This window comes from Chiloscyllium plagiosum, unplaced genomic scaffold, assembly GCF_037043375.1.
Source record: "Chiloscyllium plagiosum isolate Xiang-an unplaced genomic scaffold, Cpla_swu_hap1 HiC_scaffold_2, whole genome shotgun sequence".
In the NCBI taxonomy this organism is placed as follows: Eukaryota; Metazoa; Chordata; class Chondrichthyes; order Orectolobiformes; family Hemiscylliidae; genus Chiloscyllium; species Chiloscyllium plagiosum.
In genome coordinates this window covers 21,399,486-21,418,721 of record NW_028270140.1, presented here as the reverse complement: position 1 = coordinate 21,418,721, position 19,236 = coordinate 21,399,486, and the positions used below count along the sequence as shown (strand labels likewise).

Below are 19,236 nucleotides of genomic sequence, written 5' to 3'. Positions count from 1 at the left end.
GAAATGTCAGGTTGTGAGAGCCCTGATAAGATAAAGATTAGAACGTAATGTTTCCGCCGAGGTTATGTAATACAACCTGCGCGCTGTGCAGATACAAGAGAGTGTATTTGTAAGAGATGCTTTTGACATTGGGATGTACACTTGAAAATATACATCATGTATGAGAATGGAGAATTGTTTGTGCACCACTTGTCAAGCATGTAGCAATTCGAGACTTTCCCAGCAATTACACACTAAGCAAGTCTTCACTGTAACACATAAGACAAGTCGATACTCTCGGCTCATTTTCCCTGTTTGAAAATTAATTCACAACAGCCAAACTAAATGCTGTCCCCCTTAATATGCACAATGATCCGCCACACGACACAGCACCATCTGGTGCATGCGCAATTGAAGTTACTCAAGGCTTAGAGCGAAGGGCATATTTCAATGTTTAACTCGAAACACGAAGATCTGTGTAGGTGCAAAGTTCGCGAACTGCTGATACAGATTTGTTGTTGTTGGCTTATTCCCAATGATTCGGTCTTTAAGCGAAGCAGCCCGGCTGCAGTGCACCGACTGAGTGTGGGATCTCTATGCTGCCGGGTACAGAGATAAACCAACCTGCCTCAGGCAGGATGGGGTACGATTCAGTGCTTGGGGACAGTCGATACTACTACCGCCAGAATCTGCTCGTTATCCGTTATCTTCATGAAGTAAATAAGGAAGATGTGCTGTATATCAATTACAGTGGCAAGAATGTCTGAACCATTCACTTAAGTTACATTATAGAGTGGACTCAGTGTGTATTGATGTAGTCAATCTTTTATAATGTAATTGCTGGAGGTCTCCTGAGAACCATAAATAAATATATCTAGAAGTAACATAATAGAACTAGCCCCTTTTTTTAAAAAAAAGAAATGACCATATTCTTAACAACAAAAAGCTTCCAATTTTTGGTCCGATAACAGGCGGGAAATAATTACTGTAAGTACAAATGTCGGGTTCAGACACTTTCTTGTACAAATGCCCGGTAATTTTACTTGTTCCCACTGAAAATCAAAGAACATTTTTTTTACCCAGACAAGTAAGCAGTAAAAAAAAATGCTGTGTGCTTCACTACCATGCGGCGTGTTTAACAATCAGAGGTACGGATTGCTGGTTAAAGCATCGAGTGAAAACACCTAGCAAATAATCCATTTCCCTGGTTCTTCGGGATTATTGACGATTCGAAGTTTTATGCAATAATAAAATAGTTGCTGACAGACGTTAAACAATTATTAAAGTCTAACTTCATGTGAAATATATGGCAAGGGTGCTATTTACAAATCACGCGTACGGTTTATTATCAATAACTTCAGTATAACCAATTCCAGCTCCTCTTTATTCTCGGAATATTGTCAGGTACTCGTAACTCCATGGACTCAAGAGTTTACCAACTATAATTCATTTCTGCAGTTTTATTTTAAATACAGATTTTGCACTGATATTCTGTGATTGTTAATTACAAAGGTACATGATTTGTTCATTTTTTTAAAAAAAAATCCCCTCAGTACAAAAATATTAGCTTTGATATTTTCAGCGCCAGCAGATGTGATCCAGTATTTCTCCCAGAATTGAACCATTCAAGGCTTATAATTATAGTATTCAATCTGAAAAGCCGACTCAGTAATTCTAAATTCGGAATGGTTCACAATGCAGGGGGTTGGATTCAGCTCTCACTTGTGAGCAGTGTAGCTGCTAATTGCTCCGATCCCCATTCACACAGTTGGGAGGAACAAAAACTACAGGCTGTAAAAACACTATTAGTCCTCCACAAATGTATTCTTCCAATCCAAGGGCAGCTCAGGGGCGGACCACACTGGAATAGTGACATTTAGTGCTACCACAAAGGTGGCATTTGAGTGAATGCCCTCAATTTTCTGCATGATGAGTCTTTGATCTCAACCAACCCATCGGGAATGTCGTGATTTTTCCTCCACTGAGGAAGGGTGAGAAGGAATCGAATTGGTTTCAGAAGCTCGCTTCAGATTTTCCACTGACTTACAGCTTGCATTTATGTCGCGTCGTAGTCAGCCTCAGGACAATGAAATAAATTTGAAGTCTGGTCATTATTGTGCTGCACAACGTACACCAGCCCGGGTGATCCCACACACAGTGACGAGATAATGACCAGTTAATACTTGGTTAAGAGATAAATATTTTCAAGACTTGGGAAGAACTCCTCTGTTCGTGTCTGAATAGTAACCTCACAACCTATCCAGGAGGATACAGATTAATAGCTCATCGGGAAATGTTATTTATAACAATGTGGTAGTCCCTCCGTGCTGCAAAGGCATGTTAGCGAAAATGATGGGCTGAGTTTGCTGAATTGGGACTTGAAATTGCAGCTTCTTGACTCAGAGGTGAAATGTTTACCACTGGGAACGTTCTCCTATTTTCCTGATATGGAAACAGTACGTTTTCCATTACGGCGGGAAAAAAAGTATTTCATAATGCGAACATTAACCCTGCTTTTAAAGTATGGAATTGTTGGCAATAATTTGCCCTACCTCTTCCTGGTAATTGTGCAATCAAATAAAGGGCAGCTGAAAAGTTGCTCCTTCTTATCTCCTCTGTCGAATGAAATACTGGCAATTGTCTGATATTGAACATCTTTCTTGAACTCAGAGGAAACACCAAACAAAAAAAAAATCAGTTGTGAGCTGCGCCAGTGGCCTAGTTTGTAATTGCATCTCCCAATATAGGACCGGGAAGGATCCTCCTGGTCATGTGAGTCTAGACAGCTATTCATTTGTAGAATGCATCAACATTCTGTTCCAACCTGTCTTCATGGATTGTCCATACATGTATAGTATCAATTATATCAGGAATAACAATGCAGCTCAATTTTCTCCTCAACACCTAATGATGATGAAGTTAATTACAGCATTTCTATCACCATCTTGACTATAGGTTAACTATTTGTACTCTTGCCTCCAAGGCAGAAGGTTCTGTGTTCATGTTCCCATTCCAGGACTTAAACATGACAATCTCAGCTTTCAAGTAATATGTTAAACCAAGGCTCAAAATCCCCCCTCAATTGGACATAAAACGCTCCATAGCATTATTCTGAGGAACAGCAGGTGCAATACTAATCTTTCTTTTATTTTCTCATTACAGCACCTGAATATTGGTATTATGATTGAATAAATAGTTACTTAAAAGTCATGTTCTTCTTATCTCCCTGTCGAAAATGACTGGCTGAACTCAAATTCTTCATTGAAGCCAGACCAATAATCTAGAGTGCTAAATTTAGTCTCAGTTCACTTGCGTACAGAGATGGTAAATCAGCCAAAGATCTTGTTCTTTTGGATGGAGAAACCTTTTTGGGAAGTATATGTGTGGACATCCTATGAAGACAGATAAGAGTTTAATTTTCATCCTTTCTCATACCATGCTGTCCCACTCCCCAAATCCAAACACAAGTACACAGCAACAAAATAATGCAATATCTAATACGAGATCTAAATGAATTGTCTACATAGGCAATGAATTGGTTGGCAGTCCGTGATCTAGAATCATAACCTACCCTTATCATAGGCTACTGTAGATGAAAGGAGAACATTGGAAAAAGCTGAGCTATGACTACTAACCTAAGAGTCAGCCATATCTCACTGGTAAATTCTATCACTGAATCAGAAGGCCATACATTTGAGTCCAACACCAGAATGTAAGCACAAAATAATGGAAATCAATTCAGTGTGGTGTTGAAAGTGCTGTTTTTCTGGTGGCATATTATTTTAAGACTTTATTTGCACTATCAAGTGGATCCCAATGTATTACTTCAAAGAAGAGCATAGGTAGCTATCATAGACAATCATTACCTCAGTCAACATCACAAAGCAATAGCAAATCATCTGGTTATTTTCATATTTATGGTTGTGAGGGCTTGTTGGACGCATTTTGGTTGCTGCACTTCCTACATTCTGACATTACAAAGTGTTTTATTTTCTTTGAAGTATTTTGAGATGTACTAAGATTGTGGAAGGTGTTAAATAAATGCACTTTTATTTTATTTCAGAAATGGAAAGCTGCTTCAAAGCTTTCAAGAAAAATAAGAATTAGTCTACAAGTTGCAGTCTATGCAAAAATTGAATGATGTTATGCATTCAGGTAAATAGAGCTGAAGGAGAGAGCATCGTCATCAGAACTCCATTTATGAAAGGTCTTCTGGATTTTTTAAAAAGATAATTATGTGTTGATGACCTCTTTTGGGGAAGACTGTCATGAGAAGTTACTGAACCTTACATTGTGAGTGATCTGCATCAATGCACAGCCGAAATGATAAAATTGCTGAGATGCCCAGGGTTAATGACTATCTCTATTGATGCTAATTTAGCTCCCTCACACTGTCCTTAATGACAGTTGTTATTTTTTAAAAATGCATATAGACAGGAAAGGAAAACAAAACAAAATTAGCAGATTTCAGATCATCGTGGCAATCATCCCCTTTGACTTTCACAACAGCAGTGTTAGTGTTGTAAAGAGAATTATTGCTGCAAATAAAGCATCACAAGAGAACAGAACACAGAACCCCGTAAGTCCTTTCAATCGTATAGACATTGATGGACAGAAAAACACCCATTGACCAACCAGTCTGTTCCACCCAACATTGATGTCTTGTGCAGCACAATCCCTGACACTCCTCACATCACCTGACATTATTTAATGTCCTGAGAAAGGTAAGGAAAAGAATAGAAACTTAAACCAAGTTAGGGGGAATATTTGGAATTTCTTTCCTGTCGGTTGAGAAACATTGCTGTATTCAGCGAAATAAATCTTTCACCAGTTCACAGAATTCTGAATATCTCAATCACAAGAACTTGTAACTTCTGACTACAAACCTTAGTCACTCATAAGACATAGTGGAAGCATAAGTATTTCCTTTCAATTTTATCCATACACACATATCTTTCCGACAGTGAACTTTGAAGATGTAAAATCTCAAAAGAGGCCCTGAGAATCCATTAAAAACTTCTGGGAATTCTAATTTTCATTGTTTTTTGCTTCAAGGAAGCAGGAGCCCTTTCTAATGTATTAACGTACTTCATCATAATCAACACCATACATCATGTACTCAGGCAGAATGTTCTTGATGCATTAGTACAGTAGGAGTGCATGCATGCCAAAGCCACATTTTTCTTGTCACAAATCTCCACCTGTAAATGATTAAATACTGCAAATTAACTATCTGACTTCATTTACATGAGAACTAATTGCTTAAACATATTTTCTCTGTTATGTAATCATACTGTACAGTATCTTTCTGAGTTTTATTGTTCTTTGTATTGAGAGCACCATAAATATGTTCTCCGATATCTTTGATCAATTCTGCTTGATATGATTCACTAATGGATTCTGCTGTTATCACCACCATCCTTTAGGATGAAAAGCTTCCCTTCCAACTTTCTCAATAAACAGCCTGGACATTAAAACTGCTCTTTTTTTTCCCTGCAAGATAGTAAAGTAAAAATGAGCAAAAAATGCTTAGTGAGCACCAATGTCAAGCCCGATGAAGGGCTGAAACGTCGATTTTGCTGCTCCTCGGATGCTGCCTGAACTGCTGAGCTCTTCCAGCACCACAAATCCATATCCAGAAATGCCCACTCATTTCTCAGCATTTTGAACAGGCCTCAATTCTTTTGGAGTTTTGCAACTGGGATTCAAAGGTTTTCTACATGTTTGGCATGCTGCAATTCTAAATATTCCTTCCAGCAACAAAAAAAAATGTGGTCTGTGAGAAGGCACATAAACCACCCAAGTTTGAATGTGTAAAAGACATTCTTCATTCAAAAGACCAATGCATTTTATTTGATTTGCCAGCATTCACCACTGCAGGGATAACTGAAGCAGAATTGCAACAATCTTTGTTTATTTTAGCTGTCTGGTGATATTAGAAGTTTAGCCATCCCATGTTATGTTCATTATCTAGTTCTTAACCTTGTAAGCACAGTACATGAATGAATTATTTGCTATATGTTTTGTGCCATATGTACCAACACTGTTTCTGTCAACGTTCTGCTCACGCCCACTATTAATGCCAAAGAAAGCGTGTAACAGGAAAAGCGTCCTCATAAATCAAGCATTATAATCTTTGAAAAATGAAGTCAGTAGACATATAAAACATGAATTGGGACAGTAATAAAATGCCAGCGACCGAGGCAAACCTATTCATTAATTCCAACAGCATCGCTGCTCCCACCCACAAACACCAGCCAACCTCCTATAAAATTTACCCCCAGTTACCCTCAGTAACTTTACCAGTAAGCGCGTGGATTCCACCAGCGCGCTCTGGTGCAGCGGAAAGATACCATTATGACTCACACGGTACAAATGCATGTGGCCTCAGAGACATTGATCCACCGTTAAAGTGAACTAATAAGCACCAAATTTCACCGGGTTCTCCTCGCACTCAGCAAACAAGAAAAAAAAAGCTTTCTGTAAAGACCATAAGCCAGGAAAAAAAAACACTGTGCTATGTGAATGTGACAAGGAAATATAAGCATGCTGAACATAAACGACATTGGGTTTCATTTTAAAAGAATATACAGTTAATGGCATGGTGAGACGTGTTCTTTATTCAGAAGTTTGAATTGTATGTAAGACAATCCTTCTGAATGTGAGCTGTTTTATGTACGTGGGCAAAATAATCGATGACGCGACACCTCGGTTCCATAATCATTTAAATGTGGCTTTAAAAGTCGATATTCATCTTTCAGCCGGTCATCTTTCTCCTGATAAAAGCACACAGCGAATTTCCAGCCTTTTGTCTCAATGTCCGGATTTCACTGTGTGCAGGGTTTCTATTTGGTTGTAAATTCTTTATTCTTGCATGTGTAAAAATTAAAGACCGGTTGAGACACTGGCATTTTTCTAGTCAGATTCGACATAAACATTTCCTATTGCAAGTGTCCTAGCTACAGAAAGGCCTGGGGGTGGGGAGCATATAATTTTCATCAGCATTAGTTTAAAAAGCAAAACTTACGTCGAGTTTCGTTTGTCATTTCTACTTAAAAAGCATATTTTGTGCTTTTGTGTTTGTATCTGTGTGTTTGTGTGTCTGTGTGTATGCCTGTGTATTTGTGTGTTTGTGTCAGTGTTTGTGTGTCTGATTGTGTCTGTGTGTGTCTGTGACTGTGTATGCGTGTCTGTGTGTATCTGTGACTGTGTATGATGTGTGTCTGTGTCTGTGTGTCTGTAACTGTGTGTCTGTGCGTGTGTATGTGTCTGTGACTGTGTCTATGCGTGTGTATGTGTGTGTCTGTGCGTGTGTATATGTATCTGTGTGTCTGTGAGTGTCTGTGCGTGTGTATGTGTGTCTGTGTCTGTGTGTCTGTGCGTGTGCATGTGTGTCTATGTGTCTGTGACTGTCTGTGCGTGTGTATGTGTGTCTGTGTCTGTGTGTCTGTGACTCTGTGTGTGCCTGTGCGTGTGTATGTGTGTCTGTGACTGTGTGTCTGTGACTGTGTATCTGGGGCTGTGTGTGTCTGTAACTGTGTGTGTCTGTGCGTGTGTCTGTGACTGTGTCTGTGCGTGTGTATGTGTGTCTGTGACTGTGTGTCTGTGACTGTGTATCTGGGGCTGTGTGTCTGTAACTGTGTGTGTCTGTGCGTGTGTCTGTGCGTGTGTATGTGTGTGTCTGTGCGTGTGTATGTGTGCGTCCGTGTGTTTGTGTTTGTTATGGGAAGTCCAACAAAATAGATGAGCCTTTGGTGACCACAAAGTAAACAGTAATTTGGATTACACTACCGACTGTGCAAACCGATAAAATTCACTAGCGTCCCCATCCCCTCCCAACATCCCCACACACGCACGCATACACAAACACCCCCAAGAGTTAATCTGCTCCCTCTCCCTAGCTTGAGATCAGCGCAATGATGAATTGGTTTTAAGAAAACAAACGTTCGAACTGAGTTTTATCCACTCTCCCCCCCGCAAAAGAAAATATAAAACGCATTTAAGTGCCGCCTTTGCAGATAATTGGGGAATATAAATCTTACATTCAGAATTATATAGCTTACAAACAAGGGGGCGTGCCTCAAGCGAAGAATGAACCTTCTATATCAAATGTGACCCACGCAGTCCCAGCACGCTGGGCTGCGATTAAATCGTTAAAACGGTGGAACACACCACCACAGTCACTGTCACCAAACTCAATATAATGCAGTCAATGGAACACGCACTCGCTGTGTAACCCTGATTCTTAGCCAGCGAATTTCAGTGACAATTTCTGTTGGGAGTGCAACATTGATTGAAGCAAAGTCAGGTCGTCCATGGTGCGCTGTTCTGAACGTTGGTGGGTAACGTGGTTGACCAGGGGCCAAGATGAATTGCGGTCATTGTAAAATCAGTCAGAGTCGGTTCACGGTGCAATCAATGTGCCCCCCACCCCGTTTAAAAACGTGCGATTGCCAGTGTCGAAATGATATTTGAAACTGTGGAAAAGAATTTCACACCGCCGCAAATTAATCTGAACTACAAATGATTCAGACAGCACTGTCTCCAAGGCTTTAGATAGAGTAGGGACATTCACTAGGCGCTAGAGGCAGGTCCACATGCTTACACACGTACACGCGAATACCACTCGCCCTTGTTTTTAAGCTCCTTGCCCCTTCAGAAAAAGTTAGCAGCTTTCAAAGGTTTTCTGCACCAAGACGATTTATTTTCAAATGTTTCTGTGTCCCCAACCGTAAACCCATTTTTTCCTGCCACTGTGCCCCCCGCCCGCAGTCTCGGTGTGAGAGCCGACACATTGCTGCCTGTGTCTCTCCCTCACCCCCCCGTTGCAAGTCCGGGCTAACAACATCTCTGCAGTTAAAGAAGGAGAGTTTCCCAAAGTTGCTCCCCCCGCCCCAAACCATCCAAACCCACATCCCCTGCAAAGAAAAAATAACGGGAAAACTCCAACCAGAGGTACGGGGGGGCAGGTTGAGATGGTGGACTTGCAGCCCTGTGGAGGAAACAGAGCCTGGGGGAAGGGGAATTCCACTTTGAGAACTGAATTCCGAGCTATGGGAGAACAACACTAAAGAACTTCGACTCGCTTGGGCACATTGGTCATCTGCACGTAAAATAATATTAAGCAGCAAAAGCAAACAAAAAAGAAGAGGGCACTCGAGTGTGGGCTCGGCTCTAACCCGGACTCAACGATCTGGAGCAGGGGCTGGGAGCTGTGGCCGGGAAACAGGAAAGTGACTGGGAGCTGGACTCTGGGGATTGTGAGAGTGTATGTGCGAGTGTGTGTGTGTTGGGGGGTGTGGGTGAGTGAAGAGGTGTACAGAATGGGAGGATGGGATACGAATTGGGATCCGGGCACTGGACCCAAGGCACAGTGTGTCTGGGGTTTGGGGATTTGGGATCTGGACTTTGGGCACTATAAATGCGGATTTGGGATCTGGGAGCTAGACTTTAGGCACGATGCGTACGGATTTGGGATCTGGGATTTGGGCGTTATATATGTGGATTTGGGGTTTGGGACCTGTAAGCTGGATTCTGGGCATTGTGAGTGTGTGCAGGGGAATGTGGAATTTGAGATGGGAACTCGACTCTGGGCACTGTGTGGGGAAGGGGAAGTTGGGATCTGGGAACATGACTCTGGGCAGTGTGTGTGTGAACACTGCGGTCTAAAGTCTGAGACCTGGTGTCTGGAAACTGGAGTGTGGGTATCGGGATCGGGAGCTGATAGTTTGGAAGTTGAGATGTGGAAGGCACAATCCGCTGTCTGGCAGACAGAATCCGGGAATGGGGATCTGAGTTCGTGAGCTGGAAATCTGGAGCCCAGGAGCAGGGAGTTGGGAGCCTGGCTGTGGGAGGCACGCATATAGAAGTGACAGAACAGAAAAGCACGGTGGCGGTACCGAAATGGTATTCTCTCTCTCTCTCTGTCTCGCTGTCAGCAAGTTTAATGGTTTAAGCTGCTTTCCTTGGCTTACCTTGGTTGTGCCCGGCGGCTCCCTGACACTCCTGCGGCTTCCAGCAGAGCAGGCACAAGAGGCAGGAATAAGTCCAGCAGAAAAGTGGCGCCCGGAGCGGTGCCGCCTCGCTCGGCCGCTGTGCCATCGCTGGGGACCCGGGCCACAGTGCAGGGTGGGCGGCTAGCGCTCGCTGTCTGGCCCCGCTCAGTCTGGAAGTGACCCCCGGCCGGCTCACCGTCTCCCAGTCCGGCCGGCCGCCAGCGACAGGAGGCTGCTCAGTGCTCTGTCTGCCTATATATATATATATATATCTCTGTGCAGACTCTGTACCAACACACACACACACACCGAGGGGGCGGAGGAGGTGCAACTCTCTGCACGACAGACTTGGGGAAGGGGGGGGATGGGATGGAGGGGAGGGGGTGTATTGTGGGGCTAAGGTACAGAGGGTTGGAGATGAACTACGGGAGAGGTTGGTCCACACGCTGCAACACCCGCTCCCCCATCTTCTCTGAGTCACAGGCACTCACTGGTCTCCAGAGGACACAGGATGCCTGATTCCAACCCCATCCCTCCCGCCTCAAGCGGCTCTAAACCACTCAACACTGTTTGAAGCAAGTGTGTGTGTGAGAGACACTGAGCTAATTCATGCGCATTCCCTGCTGCACTGTGTGTGTGTGTTTTGGAGGTGGTGGGGAGGAGCTACTCAGCGTCTGTCAATCAGCCGCTCCACTATCACCACCCACAACCCTCCCCGCGCCCCCCCCCCCCCCCCCCCGCCCGCTTGCAAGAAGTTAGCTCAGGACCCGCTGGAGCTGCCAATTCCCTGTCGCCCCCCTTGCACCACAGAATCCTCTTCGATCCTCTCCGCGAATATTATAGAAATCTGGTTTCTCTCAAAATCATTAGCCCTGTGTGAGATTGGAGGTAGGTGCAATAGCCACTGAACACCCCCCCCCCCCCCCCCACACACACACCGAAAAAAATGTTTGTGTTTTGTAATCCAATTCCAAAATCTCGGATTCTGTAGGCTGATGAAATACGACAGGGTTTGGCGCACCCTCCTGAAAAACACACCATTCTGATCTGACTGTAATATTTACTCTCCTGGTTAATTTTTACTGTTCTAATTTCTGGATTGATGGACGTTTAGTGAGATGTCTCTTTTGTATATCATTCAGTGCAAACCTTGAAACCACAAACGTCACACTTTTACATTTCCACAATAGATGTTTCGATTCCTGCTAGATTGAAGTCAGGATTTAGTTATGTCGGTCCCCTAACATTACCATAAGGAAAACTTACACTTGGTAACAGAATAATGTCTACTTTATTTCAGTGCATCAAACCTTTTGAGCTATCCACTTGGAAAAGACACCGTTTTGAGTAGGACCATTATTTATTTGACATTTTTCTGAACAATTGGTTATAATCCAGTACTCTCCCAGTAGCTTTAGTTCACTTATTTTTCCCCTATTTACTCTTGATGTATCTCTGTGTATTTTCGGGGCTTCCAATTTGTTGTTCTCAGGAGGGTCAGTGTGGACTTGTTGGGCCGAAGGGCCTGTTTCCACTGTAACTAATCTAATCTAATCAGACCTGTTGAAAGCAATCTTTTTTTTCTGAGCCGCACGCTTGACGCCTGTTCTTGGCATCGACTCTCGAGTTTCCCTCTCAGTGCACCCAGCTCCGAGGACCCGCTGCCGCTCAGTCTCTCTGAGAGAGAGATATTCTCACTTCACAGACGGTGTTTTTATCTCTCCCTCCAATCGCTCTCCGATATTCAATAACCTTCGAGACTGGATCTGAAGCAGCACCGATGCTGCACCGTGAGATGCTGTGTTTCGTGTCAAAGCAACTGATCAAATCTTCCCAACTCCTGTCCCTAACCACTCCGCAACTGGGGCTGTTGGCTCGGAATTTCATCATTAAAGTAACCGCTTTCATCTGATCTGGCCCTACATGTGAATCGCCAGCAACTGTTAACGCCGTCACTCTCACTGGCAAATTGGTTAGTGGTTTTCGCAACAAATACTGAGGTCACAAAATTGCGGCCATTCAACGTGTAACCCCTTCCTCCATCTCCGGCGGTCAGTTACAAGCATGCTGGTAAAGAGAAGCGAAAGCAACATTGATCAGAAACAGCTAGGAAGCTGCAGAGAGAGAAAGAGAGAGAATAAGACACAGAGGTGGTGAAATTAGCCCAGACCAGGAGGACAAACCGGGCTCTTAGTTAAAGGGCAAATGATTTTCCACTACGTCTGGTCCTTCCACTAAAGTTGAGCATAGGGCCCTAGTTACAAAGTCCTCTTGGAGAGTGGGTGCCTAATCTCACTGGCGCTTTTATTCGTTTTGTAATGATAACTCTTAAGCAATATTATAAAGAGTGCCTTAGTGCGGGGAGGCCTTTTCCTCATGATCATGCGGCCGACGCACCTCCATTTACAATCCCAGAAATGTATACAGCAGAAGGATGTGTATATGGAGAACATGTTAATATACTGGCTTAATTATTCGAAAACTGTGAGGGCTCCCCCCGCAATGTGGATCATTATCACACGTCTCTTCAGATTTCTCTGCCCCACATTTTTGTGTCCTATTGAACAGTGAACAAGTAAGAAGTTAAATTCAAGGCAATCATGCAAAACAGTTGATGCAACGCTACTGGAATTGAAGTTCAGGATATATACACATCCAGAGCTAGATATCACAGCGTCTGATTAATTCCTCCCCTTAACTCACCAAGTCTTTCTGTTGTACCATGGTGTGCAGTTCTAATTTATATTCTGAGGGCGTGACTGGGAAGGTCAATTCCCAGAAGACCTCTATTTTACACACAAGAAAATCAAACCTGATGGTTCACACGATGTAAAATAACACTTATTGGCTGGCAGCAGCACGCAGTGTTCAATAATTCATTTAAAGGCGAGCCTCAGATTCTATCAGGGACCATTGCACCCACTGAATAAACTGAATGCTGTCAAACTTCACGGGAAAGCGTAGGCTCAGCTCTTCCAACAGAATTTGACAACAAGGAAGTTTAAGGCCAGTTTTGATTGTAACGAATGCTGCGTGCTAACGCAAGCTTTGATATGGCAATTTTTAAAATGTTACTAAATTAGTGATGTAAGAACCAGATTAGGCTGTTCTGTCCCCTGGAATTAGCTCAACTCTTCAGTTAGATCAAGGCTGAATCGCATCTCGATTCAATTTTCCCAATTTGAAAATTAAATTTTTGGGTGTGTTTTAAAATAGATTAGAGATCAGGGTCCAGGATTTGCTCATTGGAACGCCGGTTAACAAGTTGTAGGCATTTTGACTCTGGTATTTAAAAATGCGTTGATATTTGTGATGTCTTAAGCAATGACTAGAATGTAATTCGTGGAGAATTGATAAAAAAGCAGCTACATATTTCAATGAAAGTAAAAAATAAAGTTTTAACCAAATTTATTTCAAAGGCATCATAATGAGGAAAGATTAGTTGGGCCATTAGGTACCAAATAATTTATTATTTCTGAAAACCCTAATTATTATTGGACAATCATAGGAATCAATTTCTATTAATCTACAAATAGGTAAGACATGAGGAAAGCCTTACTAGTGAATATACTTGGGCATTAATGCCTTAAGTCACCTTTTCTCTCAAAAATGTTAAATTTTCCACAATCATACCTCAACTTTAGATTGTGATATATTTCAAGGGTTATTTTTGAAACTACTTTGATTTGCATCTGAATGTATCAATGCTATTTCTTGTGAGTGTCTTGGACAGATTGATCTCTCTCACCAAAATATTGGCCTGAATTTTAACTCTCAAAAATGGGTGGGAAAGAGTTATGTCAGAAGTAAAAAGGCAAAGAAAACCCCAAGGGGAAACAAAAACAAACCCCCTTCCAGCCCACTTGGGGTTTTAGTAAAACTGGTTGAGAGAAGGGAAACCAACAACTTGCAGAAAGGAGCTTGATCATTTCAAACTTATAATGAGGCCATGCTTTTCTTTCAACTGCCATTTTGTCTGTCTCCATAGGCAACCAGATTTCTCAGGCCGTGGGATACTCAGTGGTTTAAAGGATGCAGTAAAACTGAGTCCACAATAAAAAGTGCCTTTATAACACCATTTATTGGTCAGGAGGAGCAGGAATGCTTGTTCCACACCTGAAAAGCTACCCAGTAAACCATTCTAGCCTCACCTGTGATCGTTCCACTCTCTACCCCGCCACCATTGAACACCATTATGCCATTAGATCGCTCCCAAACTACCACTCAAACACTTTATCCTCATTCTGCCCATGACCCAGGCTGTGGCTTGTCCTCCACTACTACCCACTGTAATTTGGACATCCCCTCTGTAATTGCAATAATCTGCATGATGTCTTTAACTCTCTCAATGTACTTACTTGCCTTCTTGATTTTGTCCTTGTGAAACTAGCCTTCTTACCCTCCTCAACCCCTCAGTTCTCCCATTCCTCAAGCGGTCTCTCCAATTTTTCAATCAGCTTGTCAGTGGATAGAAAGCTCACTGAAAAGCAATGAAAGCAGTTCTGCAACTAAATACTTAAGGACATTCTGGGAACCAATTTTCAGGTTTCCTGATCTCACAGCAACTTCACCAGCCCACCATGTCCATACAGAACTTGTTTAAGGCTCTAATCTAAGGCACTGCTTCAGCAGATTAGTTTTGAATTCATTCTCCTACACACGGGGATAAATTCCTTCAGTTCCACTCTTCGGGAAAAGGTGAAACAAGTTTTCATGATCTATAATATTTAATCCCTTTTGTGTCCCAGAGGTAATTATATCAGAATTCTGTCTCTTTTTGCCTTCTCCAGTAATAATCTGTCCAATTTTCACAATCACTTGTAATGCAATTCTTCCATTTACTCAATTATTCTGGTTGCTCTTTATTGTAGCATTTTAATAACCATTGCTTTGTCCTGTGTGATTGAAACTGCACATATTTTTCTAAATGCAGTCACACCAATGATTTATAATGTGGTAGAACATCCTAACTGTTTCAGCTGAATATTCAGCTGAAAATCCCAATGTTTGAGTTGCTTTCCTCTCCTACAAAAAATTGTTGCGGCAGCTTCAACTTGTCAATCTGAATCTCCATATCATTCCTTTATCCCCACATGCATTACATATTTCCTTTAAGTAACAGTTATTTCTGGAAGGTTGTAATCCCTTGTGAAGCACTTTGCATTTCCCTTGCGTGACTTTCAAAGGACAACTATCCACCCAATTTCCAGGTTTGTTCAAACCCATCCCATTCAACTTTGCAGTTTACAGGCTTTGTATCACCTGCAAATTATGCTACTGCTCAAGTGATTCCTGTTTCCATACTAGTTATGGAGATAGTAATCAATAAAAGGTCTCAAGTAAACACCTGTTAGGCTTGAATACTAACAATCTGCCAAGCTGACAATTTGTAAACCACCATTCAGTTTTATGACTGAACCAATTACACAGTTGTTAGAAAATATGTCACAGATCCCCATTTTACATTTTATTTTGAGTAGCCTTGCAGAACAACTGCATGAAAAATCTGAAGAAAGGTAAAGAAAAATCAGAAAACTATGTTCTGAAGATCCGGACCCACAATATTAATTCTAATTTCTCTCCCCAGATGTTACCAGACCTGCAGTGTTTTTCCAGCGATTTCTGTTTTTGTTTTGTGTAGGAACAATCTCACTGAAATCCAACTTCACGACATGGACTGACTTCCTTTTGTAAAAATCCCCTTTGCGACATCTTCTAAGAAATTATTTGTCTCCTATCTCTTAGCCTAAACTTCCTATCTTTTATGATTTAATTCTTCACACCATGTTCTTATTTTTATTAACATTTATTTCATAGCTGTAGCTACAAGTAGCACCACACTCACTGGTCTATAATTTTCTTGCACACTTTTGCTACCTTTTGTTTTTAAGTTTGGAAGAATATCTGCTTTTCTCCAAGAACCTGGCATTTCTCTAGCTTTGAGCTATTGGGGTACTTGTATCAGAGGGCCTGCAATTCTATCTCCTAGTTACAAAGGATCCTTGGGTAGATCTTATCAGGATCCGAAGATGTATTCACCTCAACTGTGCACAACTGTGTGGCAATCATGTTGGTAGTAATTTGAACAGCATCTCCTCACATTTACAACACATTTTCGGTTCCTTTACAACACATTCTAGGTTCCTTTACAGCTTTCTGCTACTTCCATCCTAAATCATCCACATTCATTCTGTCCATGATTATCATAACAATTATAATTCATCTCCAGTGATTTTATTTTCTACTGGACAAAAAACAATCCCACCAATGAGACTCTTGTGCAATGCTGGAATACAGCGTAATCATATCCATATTAATAAATATTGATTATATGACTGATAAATATTCTGATATCATATATTATAAGGATTTTCTGGTTATTTATTATCTTGTGTACATAATAAAATATGTCTTAAAGTGGTTGCAGGACAGTAATTTAATTTTGGATAAGCTTCATTCCCATGATTTAGGAGCCTTCAGATACATTGTTCTTTTCTAATTATAACAGAAACATTCATTACTCCTTGCACATTGTATTAATCTGTTAGAAAGTTGAAAGCAGAGCTGCTAATAAAGTTATGCAGCACTCTTTGAGTTATTTCCAGAAAATATAATTGATCTGAAGGAAACAGTTAAAGGATGGGACCAAGTAATTTAATTTGATGATAAGATCTATGATAATAGTAATCCCCAGCCCACCTATTCTAATAAGTGAACTTATTAGAAGTTAGAGACGCAGATGAGGGAGTATTGTAAATGTTCTGATAGACTAAAGGAAAAAAAATCCATCAAAATACAGTTTCATCTAAGAAATTAAAGTTTTAATTAAATACTCTGCACCACATTTTATTAAAGTAACTTTTGTGGTATAGTGCAAAATGAGTGCACATCTTATTTGGTAAGCTGAAGATAAATGTCTGTAGAGAAAGCTGGAAGTTTAAGCAGTTTCACTTTTTTTCCATTCCTTTCATATCTGAGTTCTGAAGTGCAGTGAAACTTTCTCATAATGTTGCTCTGGCAGCACGATTACATAAAGTAAATATTATGGCTTCTGGTGCTATTGTTGTATTGCAATGGATAAAATAATAGTTGATATTCCATTCTAGGCTCACAAGTTGACTTATTACTACTAGAAAACTTGTGTTGTATTATAACTATTTTTCACCACTGTCAGAAAACATAAGTTATTGCATTGCAAATTATATTTGTTACTTTGCCACCTGTGTTTCTAAAACCCACCCACATTTCATTGAATGAAAGGATGGGTAAGGGTCCCATTCTCAAATCATTGCTCACACAATTTTATCAACAGCAGCTACAGGAAAGCCAGCCTCTGCTTCCTCAACCTCTCCTCTCCATAAAGAAACTCATTGTTATCTAAAAAAAAATCCATCAGTTTTCTCAAAAAATATAGCGGTTGAATATTGAAGTAACTTTCATGCAGGATATCCCAAACTGCTTCAAGTTAATGCAGTATTTTAGAAATACAGTCACGATGATGCACGGAAAGCACAATTTTCTTAGAGCAAAATTCCACAAACATTAATGTGATCAATGTCAAATTAAATTTTTGTAGTTACATTGGTTGAATGATAAACATAATCTAACATGTATCTCTCATACCTCTATTCTCCTTGGAATAATGCTATAAGAATTTTGGAAGTTTCATTTTAACTTTCTCATCCAGAGGATGTGTACCTGGATTTTGTGCAAAATTTTCCAGTGCTTTAATTTTGATATCTGCATTGACAAGCCAAAAGTTTGTCGAATTTTAAGTGCAATTTGCTTTTCATGCAAATCAAGTTACTGTGATGTTTTGTGCAACTTTAAAAATATTTGTTAAAAGCAAGCCCTGCTTACAAAAATGGTTATGCCGTCAGGCTGAAGTAATCACCACTAGGAATTTCAGCTAATTGTCCTACTTTATAGGCCTGCTACAAAACTCCAAAATTAAACTGGATCTTTTGGATGCACAGACACTAATTGATATGTTTTGAGCAGATTTGAAGGAGTTTATTTTTAAATTACTAAGAAACTGACAAATATATCCCATTCTAACTCAAAAATAATTTTGCACAATATTTAAAATTATTTTCAGTAAATTAAAATTGAGTCAATCACAGGCGTAAATTGCTTTTTGTGATAAACCTGTTTTCAGCTGTTTTAATAATGAACACTGATAAATATGCTTCGGCAGGTGTTCATTTTAAAAAAGAAAACCAAAGACTGACTACACTGTCATAATTTTATTAGGAATTGTATCTTAGAAAAAAAAACATTTTCTGTAACTTATAATCATATTACTCATTTGTGCTGTACTCTCACTATGTACTTAAAAAGCTTCTTTTCATGAAAAATTCATTTTCAGCTTAATAAAATAGGTAATACTCAGCATCTGTGGGAGATTTAGAGTTAATGGTCGCAATTGACAATCTTTGATTAGAACATTCTTTATATTACTAATGCTTCTGTCAAAGCCATTGACTGTGCAAAGTCTGATGAAAACATTAAAAGCTGAATTAAAAGATGCATTCCATTAGTATTCTGTAGCTGGTTTGGAATGCTAAGTGCCAAATATAGCGATAGCATCAATTTAAAACTCTTTGAAATATGTCTTAACATTTTTGTCTTTTCTACCACACTCCTGCCATTCCTGGATCCTGTCATTCCCTCTGCTGTTTCACAACACACCTTCTGTCTTTTTCAGATGGAAACCTTTTTTTTATAGTGGGTAGACTATAAATATTTCAGTTGATGTCAGAGGAAGCACCTCAGAGAATAAAATCTCTCAGCACTTTATCAACAGATGTGCACTGTGTCATATTGTTTTGGAATGTATGTTAACAATGTTATATCTCCAAAGACTTTGTATAATTTGTTTTTATAATATTTGTATACACTGGAACTAAAATCAACTGCAAATTATCTACTTGGTAATAATGTTACAGGTTAGTTAATCTGAGAATATTATCCTATCTATGCCATTCTTAACAATCAGTAAATCTCACAAAATCAAATATTTCAGAAACTATGTTAATAAATAACTACTACCTTTGAAACTAATGCAAGTTGGAAATATAATTCCATCAAAATTCTGTATTAACACATGAAGTAATGCATAAAAGGGACTAATTAAAGTCTGACTTTTGATTTAAAGACTTTTGTCATATTCTTTATGATAGCCACAAAATCTCAATTCCTGATTAAAATTATCCATTATTCTATTCTTATGACTAAATCAGGGAAGAGTAAATTGCATTTT

At 40.3% G+C, this 19,236-nt stretch overlaps 1 protein-coding gene across 4 annotated transcripts in view; it reads right to left on the bottom strand.

The window, feature by feature from the left end:
- The window catches only part of LOC122563792 (ephrin type-A receptor 5-like), a 332,189-nt gene extending 321,629 nt beyond the window's left edge, over positions 1 to 10,560 (bottom strand). For all 4 annotated transcript variants that reach the window (XM_043718006.2, XM_043718007.2, XM_087995269.1 and 1 more), the window contains exon 1: positions 9,954 to 10,560. In XM_043718006.2, coding sequence (XP_043573941.1) covers positions 9,954 to 10,080 — 127 coding nt within the window. In that variant the 5' untranslated portion in view covers positions 10,081 to 10,560. The remainder of the gene's footprint in view (positions 1 to 9,953) is intronic.
- Positions 10,561 to 19,236: the final 8,676 nt, after the last annotated feature.